The sequence below is a fragment of the Leptodactylus fuscus genome, chromosome 6 (assembly GCF_031893055.1).
Source record: "Leptodactylus fuscus isolate aLepFus1 chromosome 6, aLepFus1.hap2, whole genome shotgun sequence".
Taxonomy (NCBI): domain Eukaryota; kingdom Metazoa; phylum Chordata; class Amphibia; order Anura; family Leptodactylidae; genus Leptodactylus; species Leptodactylus fuscus.
Genome location: NC_134270.1, coordinates 51232429 through 51245970, shown reverse-complemented (window position 1 = coordinate 51245970; position 13542 = coordinate 51232429). Strand labels below are relative to the sequence as shown.

General features: G+C 42.5%; 2 protein-coding genes across 7 annotated transcripts in view; both read left to right on the top strand.

Annotated features, from left to right (window-relative positions):
• Positions 1–13542, top strand: part of VAMP3 (vesicle associated membrane protein 3) — a 226420-nt gene that overhangs the window by 90716 nt on the left and 122162 nt on the right. The window lies entirely within an intron of this gene.
• PER3 (period circadian regulator 3) overlaps positions 1–13542 on the top strand; it is a 47516-nt gene that overhangs the window by 25386 nt on the left and 8588 nt on the right. For 5 of the 6 annotated variants that reach the window (XM_075279926.1, XM_075279925.1, XM_075279923.1 and 2 more), the window contains exons 12-16: positions 63–191; positions 2640–2766; positions 3567–3711; positions 6896–7020; positions 11663–11857. In XM_075279926.1, coding sequence (XP_075136027.1) covers positions 63–191; positions 2640–2766; positions 3567–3711; positions 6896–7020; positions 11663–11857 — 721 coding nt within the window. The remainder of the gene's footprint in view (positions 1–62; positions 192–2639; positions 2767–3566; positions 3712–6895; positions 7021–11662; positions 11858–13542) is intronic. The other variant, XM_075279927.1, reaches the window with a different exon arrangement.

Here is a 13542-nt window from a genome sequence, read left to right as displayed (position 1 = left end):
TTGTATGGTCATTTTTCTGTGTAATATGCCTGGATTTTACATCTTCAATCTTTCTTATACAGCCTGTTCACAACAATGGCTCCAGCGGCTACGGGAGTCTGGGAAGCAACGGCTCTTACGAGCATTACATAAGCATCGCCTCGTCTAGTGATTCCAATGGAAATTGTGTGGATGAGACACATAAAGAACCGGTAATGACAGAGATATTAAGAGGTGTATCTTAGGTCTTCATTCTTGGCAGCTTATCCTGCATTGACACACTGGGGAAAAAAATCTGGAGTCCTGCAAATTTCTATAGTGGATTTCACCTTTTGCCTTTCATAGGGTGAAATCTTCAGCAAACCCTTGTCCATAAGTTATGTACTCCACAGCAAAAAAAATGCCCCATAAGGTGCATTTCTTTATCAAAACAGTAGACCTATAGTGTATCATTCCTAAGTGGACATATACTTTAAGGGTAGCTGAATTTTCATGAAAAATTGAACTATCTTCCTGGGTATTCTCTTTTATGACTGTATAAGCCTTTCATACATGGAGTTGAATCCGTTTTCCTGCTGCTAATAGCCCCATTATGGCTGCAGCACATCTTATTTTTGTGGCTTTCCAGTCCTCCTTCCATTACTAGTACAACTACTACTACTGATTTCTTTATTTCTTACTCTGATCATAATATAGCAGGCCCAGGGACACATTGACTGCAAATCCAGGTTACAGTGCAGCTAAAAAGGCCCTGAAACATAAAAAAAAAAGAAAAAAAAAAAAAGAAAGAAATCTGAGCACAGTCGGCAAATCTGCTTGCCATCTAGGACTAATATTTTATCAGCTAAAACGCAAGTCAGAAGTATATAGAAGTACATCAGTAAATTCTCCTTGCATTGTTGGACCTGTAGAATCCTGTCAGTGCAATGTACAGCAGACTTGCAGACATGGCCGGGATATGAAAAATCAGCCGCCCTCTCTCTGTTCACTGTGTGAGGAGAGAACAGGCCTTCCCCCTCCACTCACTGTGAACCCGTCTTAAGCCTGAAGGTATTTATAGACCGAACCTTCGTAAAAGGGAATGAACAGCAAATTAACTAGGAGGGAGACACCTACTGGCACCAGGTTTTTCCAGACAGGGAACGGCAACAATTTTAAAATAACGTGTCTTACATTTTGGTCCAGAATCTTGTTCTCCATTAAATGAGACTAAGTTGTCTGAAAAGTTAGCTGAGTAGGGCGAGTTTAAAAGCTGCGTTTCTTGTGTTATGTCTTTCTTTCTTGCTGCTCACTCTTTCCCCTTACCTCTCCATAGACTTCTATAGAGATGTGTCCTTTGACCCTCTGTCCTTCTTGAGCCGGACAGAGCAGTGATTTTCACAGTGACAGTCTCTTTATGGGTAGGAAGGGGAGCAGAGACACAGCCTGATAAGAGCAGGGACAAAGTTTCTTATAATCACATACCTAAAGAGGATTTCTGTGTGTTGTGGCGTGTACTTCATTTCTAAGTGGAGAAGCCCTTTAACACTCAAGTATTGTGTTCTGTGGCTTTCATTTAAAGCAGCTCCGTTCTTAGTACCCTAAGCAGGGGATGTTGCTTTTTTTTTTTTTCTTTTTGGGCTTTTGCTTCTCCACACACCATATCTTCTGTTATATTTTTCATAGATCTAGCTGCATGAGGCCAATGTTTTATGCAAGAAACCTGTTTGAATCAGCATTAGTGCTCCTTTAGCATTGCACAAGTCTTATTGCAGCTCAGTCCCATTCAAGTGACTGGGCTGAGCTGCCATACCAAGCTCAGCCACTATACAGATGTACGGCGCTGTGCTTGCAGTACTGAAGAGGCTGGAGTGCTCACACGAATGCTATAGCTTCTTCAAACAGCTGATCAAATGTGGGCCCGAGTGTCAGACCCCTTCTGATCTTAGATTGATGACCTATTTTAACTATAGGTTATCCATTATTTACTCCTGAAAACCCCTTTAAGGGGTTAGATCTAGCCTACAGGCTGGGAGCTCCTGTGCCTTAGACCACTCTTTGACCAGATTCTTTATTAGGACAGATGAGCTTACACTGTTCAGATCCTCTATTATCCTGAATGAAGAGTTTCTATCCCTCCTTGTCTGCATTGTAATATAATGCTTCATTTCTGTATAGCCCCTTTAAATCTCCAAGGCCACTCCAGAAATATTTTCCTGTTTATATATTCTTTCTGAGTCATGCCGCACTGCTGACTTCTCCAGTTATAAATAAATACTGTATTTTGTGACAGTAACACAAGTACATTTTTAAGGTCGCCTTGTCGTTTGTGTAATGCGTATATTATATATCTATAATATCTATGTACGCAAAACTACGTAGATTAGTCATGTCATCACCTCTTCTTTTGTGCTGGCTCAACGATAGCTTTGTCAATGATTCCTCACAATGTAAACCACATGTAGACACTGAACGTGGCGTATGGCAAATATGCTGCAGGCTCCTACCTCTAGGATTTGGAACTTGTCATTTCTATCACATACACTGCTGTTCTGGAAAATTTTGCGTTGAGCAGAAACTCTAGAGCCACAAAGAATGAAACAACCTCTAAAGTAATACTTGGTAAAGTTGTCCATTTATTTTTATTTTTATAGTTTGGTTTTTTTTATTCTTTGTCACAGATGACGCTAAAGCAAGTGTGTACAGACATTAACCGCATCAAGAACATGGGACAGCAGGTGTACATTGATACAAGAAGCAAAACACAGCCGAAGAGACGGGAACTGCAGGACAAGGAGGTTCAAAAAGGTGCGGATACCTGACTTTTTCCTACGGCCTACTGAGCCACATTGCAGACTCTTTGAGCACCTGACTACTCAACCCCATGCAAAACATAAGAGGCCTATGACTACATTGTGGCTATGACTTTTTTATTTTATTTTAAAATGTAATATCGCCACCTAGTGGTGAAGTAGAAGAATGTTTTAAATAACGAGGAAGAACAAACATGTGGATGCTCCAGAAAAGTCACTAAAAAGACTAAAATTATGGCTCAACTAAAAGGTGGTATAAATGTAGACTAGATAGTCTAAAGATATACCAGATTTCTCATTCATTCATCAGGCACTGTGTTAAATCTGTTGTGTTGCACCGTCTGCAAGTTTACACTGTCAAAGTACTAGTAGATCTGGGTCTAAGATGAGACAGTGTTGAACTGCACCAGATTTATCTAAGCGTCTGATGCAGTCCCATTAGACTATCTGGTCTAACATTACACCTCCTTAGTATGTTGATTGGCTTAGTTTACACTAGAATTTGACACCATTTTTTTAGCTTGCTAAATGTGGCACAAGGCATGATAGACTCCAGAATTCAGGCACGATTTGCTGAAAAAAATCGTAACCATTAGATCTTCATATGGTTTAGGTGGATTGTATGTGGAGGTGTTTATCGGCTATCTCGACCTACTGAGTATGGAGAACTGTCAGGATTAAAATAAATAGGATTTTTCTTAGTTAAGAATATTATGAGAAAATTTAAAACTAAATTTTCTAGTATATTTGTGGCAATCAGGAGAATAAATGCTTCTATGGACTTTTTTTGTACAGGAAAACCCAGTCAAAATACTTTTTTGAAGCCTCAACAGGAGAATGTGATTGTGGATGGTCAAGCTGCGTCATCATGCGATACGTCCAGGAAAGGACAGCACATCCCCTCATACCAGCAGATCAATTGTGTGGACAGTATTATTAGGTAAGGGGCTAAATACAGAGAACAGTGATATAGTAAGAACTACCTTGCAGTGCTGGAGTCCTAGGTTAGAATCTGACCAACATCTGCAAGGAGTTTGTCTGTTCTACCTGTATTTGTTTGGGTTTTGTCTGGGTATTCTGTTTTCCTCCTACAACCTAAAGAAAGATTGTGAATTCTGTGGTTAAGCGCTGTAGCCTTGCAGCACTGGAGTCCTAGGTTTTAATCCTGCCAAGGACAAACATCTGCAAGGAGTTTGTATGTTCTCCCCATGTTTGTGTGGATTTTCTCCCATACTACAAAGACTTACTGATAGGGGAATATGTACATTGTGAGCTCTATATGGGGCTCACAATCTACAAAAAAAAGCAGCTCTGGAGTATACTACAGGATGTAATTCACTATCTTACTAAGATAAGTCATGTAATATGTGTATTAACTGCATTAATAGTGTGTGCAGCTCTGGAGTATAATAGGAACACGGATACAAAGTGACTCCACCAACAGAATCCAAATATAACTCCAGATCAGTATAGGATTAGTAATGTGTGTACAGTGACAGTACTGGAATATCTCTCTGTGTTATAAAAATGAATTCTTGTTTGTCTGTCTGTTTGTTCTCTATGCGCGACCAAACGACTGGTCCGATCTTCACCAAATTTGGTACAGAGATACTTCAGGCATCTGGGAAGGTTTAAGATGAGACTGTAACTCGCTCGGACGTACCGTTGCTGAGATACAGAATTCCCAACACAATGCCCCCCCCTTAGCCAATACAAACCTGCAGGTCTTTCACTCATATTCCAACTACAATACACACGGTCACTCCACATGCACAATACAACACTGATATCCAAACTGAGATACACGCATCAGAGGATTAGATACACAGAGCAGTACACAGTATCACACGCCAGAGGATTAGATCCACAGATCAGCACACAATCCCACACACCAGAGGATTAGATATATGCGTCTACAGACAGTCCCATCCACCAGAGGATTACGTACGCGCTTCTGCACACAGTTCCACGCACTGAAGGATTAGATATGTGCGTCTTCACAGTTACACATGCCGAAGGATTAGATACACTCGTCTGCGCACAGTACCACACACCGGTGGATTAGATACGCATGTCTACACACAGTACCACACGACCGAGGATTAGATATGCGCGTCTATACACAGTTCTACATGCTGAAGGATTAGATACGCGTGTCTGCACACCGTACCATCGACAGAGGATTAGATACGCGAGTCTTCACACAGTACCATGTGCCGAAGGATTAGATACACACGTCTGCACACAGTACCATCGACAGAGGATTAGATACGCATGTCTTCACACAGTACCATGTGCCGAAGGATTAGATACGCGCGCCTGCACACAGTACCATCGACAGAGGATTAGATACGCATGTCTTCACACAGTACCATGTGCCGAAGGATTAGATACGCGCGCCTGCACACAGTACCATCGACAGAGGATTAGATACGCATGTCTTCACACAGTACCATGTGCCGAAGGATTAGATACGCGCGTCTGCACACAGTACCATCGACAGAGGATTAGATACGCGAGTCTTCACACAGTACCGTACGCCGAAGGATTAGATACGTGCGTCTGCACAACGTAACACACACCGGAGGATTAGATACGTGCGACTGCAACAGTTCCACATGGGGAAGGATTGGATACGCGCATATGCACACAGTTCCACATGCCAGAGGATTAGATACGCACGTCTGCACACAGTACCACATGCCGTAGGATTAGATACCCGCGACTGCACACAGGTCCACACACTGGAGGATTAGATACATGCGTCTGCACACAGTACCATATGCCAGAGGATTAGATACATGCGTCTGCACACAGTTCCACACGCAGTACGATTAGATACGCACCTCTTCACACAATACCACACAGAGGAGGATTAGATATGCACATCTGTACACCGTTCAACACGCCGGAGGATTAGATAGCATGACTTCACATAGTACCACTGCCAGAGGATTAGATACGCGCTTCTACACACAGTACCACACGCCAGAGGATTAGATAATCACATCTGCACACAGTGTCACATCCCTTATGATTAGATACACTTTTCCACACTCCAGAGGATTAGATACACGCATCTGCACACAGTACCACATGCCGTAAGATTAGATACACGCGTCTGCAAACAGTTTCACTTGCGGGAGGATTAGATACGCGCCTCTTCACACAATACCACACGGGGGAGGATTAGATACGCGCATCTGCACACAGTACCACACGCCGGAGGATTAAATATGTGCATCTTCACGCAGAACCATACCAACAAGGATTAGATACTTGCGTCTACACACAGTAATACACGGGGAAGGATTAGATACGTGCATCTGCACACAGTACAACATGCCAGAGGATTAGATACACGCGTCTGCACACAATTCCACACACTGGAGGATTAGATGCACGCCACTGCACACAATACCACACGGGGGAAGATTAGATATGTCCCTCTGCACACAGTACCACATGCCGGAGGATTAGATACGTGCATATTCACACAGTACCACACACCAGGGGATTAGATACGTGCGTTTACACACAGTACTATATGGGAGAGGATTAGATAAGCGCATCTGCACACAGTTCCACACGTCAAAGAATTAGATATGCACCTCTTCACACAATACCACACGGAGGATTAGATATGTGCCTCTGCATACAGTACCACAAGCCATAGGATTAGATACGTGCCTCAGCACACAGTACCATATGCTGGAATTTTACTCCAGGTTTCCATAGCAACCCAGCCATTTTTCTTCATGTCAGCTTTAAAGAAGCAGGGCACTGTGGATGACACTGTTACACAAGGTCACATACACAGAGCTTTACTCCAGGTATCCATAACAACTGACCACAGGTTTTTCACTGATATCCAAAATGAGATACACATGATCACATGACGCTTATGGACACACACAAACAACATACAAAATACACCAGTGCAAAATTGGACAATTCTTATCAGGGTCATTACAAAAGCAAAAAATGTAATATACCCGTGCGAAGCTGGGTCCTCCTGCTAGTATGGAATATAAAACAGCCTTTACCTTCATTTAAGATAGAAAGTTGCTTTCATTTAGATTTAGTCAATATGTTAACATCTCATATCCTCCCATCCGCTGTAGGTATCTGGAAAGCTACAACATCCCTGCTTTAAAGAGGAAGTGTGAGTCCTCCACCAATACCACCTCCTCCTCTGAAGATGACAAGCAAGGTGTCCCCGGACAGAATGACCTGGAGACTTTGGAAGGTAAAAATATTCTCATTGTGGGGGATATGAACGGGTCCCTTCCTTAGGAACACTAACTTAAGTTTATTGACTTCAATAAAACTTTTCAATAACATTCACACATATATATGTAAATATTTCAGGACCTTGTCAGAACAGAAGATAGAGAGCTGTGACTGTGGGGGGAAGATATTTTTCCTACACATCGCAGTCCAGTAATGGCAATGAAGCACGCTGCAGTCAGTATCTACCACAGTCTGAAGTGGAGGAGAACTGGACAGTCTCTACACAAAGGGGAAGCCTTTCACACTCTGTTCTTGACATGGACACTTTTACATATATCTCTGTGAATGTTATTAGCAGCTTTATGGACCTCACCCTGGGTTTAGTAGCTTTGAAACACACAATTATTGCACTGTATTAGAACATTTTTATTCCAGAAATGAACTTGTTCTCCTGTACATTTCTCTGCAGAGGATAAAGCATTGCTTCCCTCCCATAAAATGAAAAAAATCTTCATTAAATAGAAATTCCAGACTGTCCTTTGCGCACCGCTGGTGGTTTAGTGTTCCAAATTTGCTTATGCCAAGTGTGTCCGCTGAGAGGTTTTCATTGAAAACATTAATACTTAGTGAAAGAAGATTTTGCCTTTCCAATTAGACTCATGTGTGGCACTCTTGGCAAATGCACAGTAATGCCATGGTCTAATGCAATGCGTATGTGCCTGGAGCACTCTCTCTAAGTATTAGGGCTAGTTCACATGGGGATTCCGTGTGTGCACATTCCGTTGTGGCTGCCGCGACGGGATGCCGATGCAGTGCACAGCATCCCGTCGCGGCTTTCCACTCCGGATTAGGCCCAAATGAATGGGCCTAGTCTGGAGGGTGCTGTCACGAGGCGGATGCCGTGGCTGAATCAGCCGCAGAATCCGCCTGAAGAAAGGGCAGCTCGCTTCTTTTTTCCGCTAGCTGGAACAAACCGCTAGCAGAAAAAAGAGCGCTAGCGGTCTGCATAGACCTCTATTGTGAGGGTGGCGGATTTTGAGGAGGATTCTGCACCAAAATCCGCCCCCTCTTTCCCCGTGTGAACTAGCCCTAAGTGTGTTTATCTGTACATGGCAGAGGTTTGGGACAGGAAAGCATTAAGTGTATAAGGACATACTGGTGATTTACTGCCTCCAAAACTGCACATAGATTTATCACTGCACAAAATTACAAGAAAGGTGGGACAACTACTCTGCACTGGCGGCTGTAGTAGTTGTCATCAAGACTTTCTAAAAAACCTATATCATAAATAAATTACTCAATTGCAATAATAATGACTTGATAGAAGAGAACAAGTTGAGCCCTTATATTTGTTAAGAATTTTTTTTATAATGGTTTTGGGAGGTGGGAGGGGTAAATTCCTTAAACGTCAGCATCAGGAATGCCTGCAGGTTTAAAATAGAGCATTTTTTTTAGATTATTTTTTATATGATGTTGTAGCTGATAATGATCATGTTACGTGATTCTTGTGTATTTTATAATGCCAAATAAATTTTAAAGTGGACCTGTTACTGTGAATATTTTTTTTTTATTCTGCCTACATATTATGTCAGTGGTTTGTCTGTTTTAAAGGGGAACTGTTGGTTGGGTTAGTAAGATATTTTATTGTGCAATACTGCATTCCTCTTATAAAGTGATGGCATATTGATAAGAGATGCCAGCATTTTATGACTGGTGGCAGTGTTACTTTTGACATCCCTACGATCCTAAAATTAAAGAGGCTGCAGCACTGGTTCAATGCTATGGCCCTTTCTTCCTTTCACCAACCCAGGGCTGCTCCGGCCACCCACTGGGCAGGGAACTGCCTCTTTCCAATGAGTAAGCTGTCCACAGTGCCTGGCTGAGAACAATGTGCAGGGGGTTAAAAAGGATTCCTCACTGTGGCCTTTTCATTTACAGGATCAGCGAGGGTCCCAAAAGTTGGACCTCCACTGATCTTTAAGTGATGGCATATCTTATTGTCATTTACTTTTTTAAAAATCGTGTTAATGTATGCTAATGTATACATTGCATTGGAAATCTAGCCCCTTCCCATACAGGTGGCTACTCCAACTGGAGGGTCAAGCAACATATACTCAGTATGTTGGACATCGAATGTGGCTGACTGTCTGATAAAGCAACGTGCCACAGATTTTTCTTCTGAGATACATAGACTTGATAGTAGCACTTAAAGAAGTGTTAAATATTGAAACTTAGAGGTAGTGCAAGCTAAAATATTATTTTTTTTAATTAGGCCAGGCATGTGAGAAAAAACAAACAAACAAAAAAATCCATGGTATCCCGGTGTCCTCCCAGCGTGGTCCAGTCTTGCTGCACGGCTGGACTGTGGTCCGTGGTCCACTTGCTGGACCGTTCCCGGGTCCCTTCCTTAGGCCGCTCAGGCAACTGATTGGCCTCAGCGGTCACATTCGGTGGGATCTTCTGTCAGAAGACAACAACCTAGCCTGGACAACCCCTTTAAGATACGTTATCATATCTGTGGCATGGCTACTACACTGTACACTGAGCTGCTGTTCTCTTTGCTCTGTACTTTACTTCCAGCACCATAGCTCAGGTCATTGGTGGGCCTGGTGGGTGTCATACCCCAGTGATCCAGTATTGCTGACCTATCCTAAAAAGGGTCTTCAATATCTGAAGCCTGGTATATCTGTTTTAATCCTACTTATACAAAGAAAATAACACCTAGGGATAAGACAGTTCCCCTTGTGAAAAAAAGAAGGTTCTCTATGAGACAGATAACAGGTCCACTTTCCATGTGCTCTCTTTGTCTTGCTCAATGTAATGAGTCCCTCAGATTTTCTGGCTTGCAAAGATGTTGATGTCTGATTTCTTTTTTTTTACTTTTTGTATACGTATTGTTTTTCTGTCCCTCACATATTCTACTGGATGTCAAAGTGCCGACCTTGTGCACAGGTGATAAGCTGATCTTTCATATTTGTTTGAAGTGTACCTGCCGCCTTCACAAACTTCTGTCACGCGACCCTAAAGAATATACAGTAGTATCATGGGACATTTGCTGTGTGTAGCCCCTCAAGGGAACCCTACCAGATGAAAAATAAGACAGTCATGTGAAAAACACATCATGACAACATTGCACCCACCAGAAGGTGATTTGTTGCCATTACAGTACCTCACTACTGATGGGATCTCAGTATAGATTACATTTTTTTTTTCATGTTTTCTAAAGTGTTTTTACTTATTTATTCATCTGGAAGGTCTCTTTGTAAAGTCATATAACATCTCTACTCATCCTAAAAATCTAGTGCAAACAAGGTCCAGCATCTGCCCATGGTTCACTAATAATAGAGCAGTAAGTGTGAGGAGATGGTACACTTTGATCAGCGGCATCTGCCATGTTTTTCTTTATACAGATGTGAAAGCCTTATCACTGTGCCAGCACGGCAGGGAATGGACACATCTCATGATATGACCATTTCCTATGCAGTTGCACCAAGCAATATAAAGAAACCGAACACTGTAACCTCCAAAACATTGTTACTTCTGCTTCTTCACCTTAGTAAATAAATTGTATCTGAAATGACATTTTATAGGAATTTTCTGCTTTCTGCATACATTTCAGAAATGCCATGCACTGATGTGCAGTGGCAGAAGAAACTACTACTGCACTTCTTTGGCATACCATATTCCATATGGAGAAATCTATGGATACTAAAGTAAACAAGATGCCACCTACATAGGGCACCTGTATATGGCAACTGTCTCTGAAGGACAAATACAGGACGCCCATAGTTTGCCTGTATCTACACCTGCTCTGCACACTTTAGGTGCCTATGCAGCAGAGGACATAGCTTTCATCATAGGAAGTTATGGACCATATGGCTTGTTTATATCAGGGTGCAGTATGCCCAAAAGCACTGTAGTGGTTTCTCATGCCATAACATGGTACTATGCGGAACTTCTGAAATTTATGCAGAATGCAGACCATAACTTTTAAAAGGTCTTATGCACAAACGCTTACGTCCACTTGTGCAACCCCAACAATTGTGAGAAATGGGGCTTTGAGACCCCTGTGTGGATGGAGGTGTAGTGTGCATGTGTGCCCACTGCTTAATTCACATCTGTGGAAACGATTGATCGCTGCACTTGGCTATCCCCATCAGTCTCATAGAAGTGAAAGGAACAGTGGGTCTATAGGTGTACTATTCCTCTAAACACCCCTCATTCTCATGATTGCTGGGGTTCCCAGTAGACCTCCAGTGAGTCCGACACCCTCATTGGTCAGCTGTTCTCAGCGATAGAGCAGGGAGTAGATTGCTCCATTCTCTTTGTAGTTGGGAAGTGAAGTTCCTCCAGGGAGCTAAGCCGCAGTGAGTCAGTTCTGCCACTGCACAGAGAACAGTGCTGTCTTCTTCCTGCTCCATTCTCTGTATATTAGTTGCTGAGAAAGCTGATTAGTGGTCAGAGTCAGACCTCCACCCTTCTGATTTCTAGCATTTCTGATATTTTGGTACCTTTGTGAATGTAAGCAGTAGAGATTATGGGAATGTTGCTATACTGGTCAGGGACCTTATCCTGGCTTTCCAATAACCAGGAAAGAAATTCAGATATTGAAACGTAAAAACTCAAGTGTCCTCGACTTTGTCTTGTATCGTTGCAAGATGTTCCAGCACCAATCTCCACGAGTCAATTATCAGCGGAATCGATGGTCACTGCCGATGCCCAGACAACAGCTGCTGTGGTGGGAGCTCCACTGACCGACCTTACCCTGTCCATCAAGGCAATGAGTGTGGTTTCAGTCACCAGCCAGTGTAGCTACAGCAGTACTATTGTACATGTTCCTCAGCCCGAGTCAGGTATCTATCGGGGGGTTACATATTGGGGAGGATTTCAGAAATGCATCTTTTTCTGCACTTTCATGTTTTAGGTATGCTTATTGCATTCGACTCTTAGTGTTCATGGAACATGCCACACTCACTTGCTCTGTAAAGATATATCATGAAATGTCAGGAAAGACTTCACATAAAGCTCTATTGAATTTCAGCGCCTGTTAGCTTGTCATTTCTGCTGAGCCAGGTTCCAGTCAGTAAATTCAGCCTATACACGGATTGAATTTCCAAGGCTGAATTTGGTTATTTAAACCAGCCTTAACCTCTTCTAGACCTCCTGTACATTTACGTCCTTGCAAGGTTAACCTGCTGCGTGAGATTGTGCAGCTATGGGCTCTGGATGTCGGCTGCTCCTACAGCTGGACATCCCACAAAGAAGGTAGGGACGGTTTATTATCGTTCCTGCTTTCCCGATGGCCATGATGAGGCTCCCCTCTGACCCAGCAGTCACATGATCAGTGGGGAAACAGGAAATTGGAGGACCCAGATTGGCTCCCGGCTACACTATAGGAGGATGTATTCCCCCTGTAACTGGAGCCCCAGTTGTAGGAGCAATCATCACAAAAATAAAAAGAAAGTTAAACCCCCAGTTAATCATTTATGACCTTATGGAGGGGCACAATGTGTTACCAAAAAAAAATTATGTATACCTCGCCCACACCACTACCACACCCCCAGGCACAGGATCTAGCTGTACCCCCCCAGTGACACAACAATAAGTAAAAGTGACTATAAGGGCCCCTGCGCACAACCTTTCGTGTGCTATCTGGGTTTTTCCCAAATAGCACATTGACCCATTCATTTCATTTCTAACAGTTTATACCACAAAACTCAGGACGGGTCCTCTTCATGTCCGGTTTTGTGTCTGTGCTCACTAGCCCCAAGGAATAGGGTAGTGAAAGCACGGGCGGCACATGGATGACATTTGTGTGCTGTTTATATCGTTCAGTCCCTGATGGCGGCTCGCACATGGTCATGTGCATGAGCCCTTACAGAGAGGGGAAACTATTTTTATTTATTTATTTTTTAGTAGTACTATTTTTTTAAAAAAAAACAGGAAAAATGTGGAAATCGGCATTTCCCCTACTTTTTTTTGTTTACATTGTATATTACAACAAAGAAAAAAAACTGAGAAAAATAAAAACATTAAAATAATCCCTATTTATCACCAAAAAAAAAATAACAGAAAAATGATTTGAATACTCCAAAAGCAAAAAAAAAAAAAAAAGTTACAGCCCTCAAAACCGCACGTATGAAAAAACTCAAAAATGTGTCCAGGAGAAATAGCCGAGTACAGAAGTGGTTAAAGGAACTTTTATAGAGCTTTATGGTCCAGTCACAGGATTAGGAAACGTCTCTGATTGCTGGGCCCCCCAGTAATGTGCACGCAGGCAGATTCACCACAAGGCATATATTAGAAAGCTCACACCCTGCCCCAGGCCCAGATTGCTATAGAACCACTATAGAGTTCACAAGGCAAGACACTGTGCGACCCTCGAAGGTTGCTTTTTTGTCTTATCATTTTTTTTAAAACCCTTTTTGGGGTTCTTTTGTCTTTGTCTGGTCTCATTATCTTCTTTCCTACGCAATCACAGATTTCGCCAGCTTTCATTAGTTGAACTGTATAGCTATGGTTATGTACTGTATAGTAC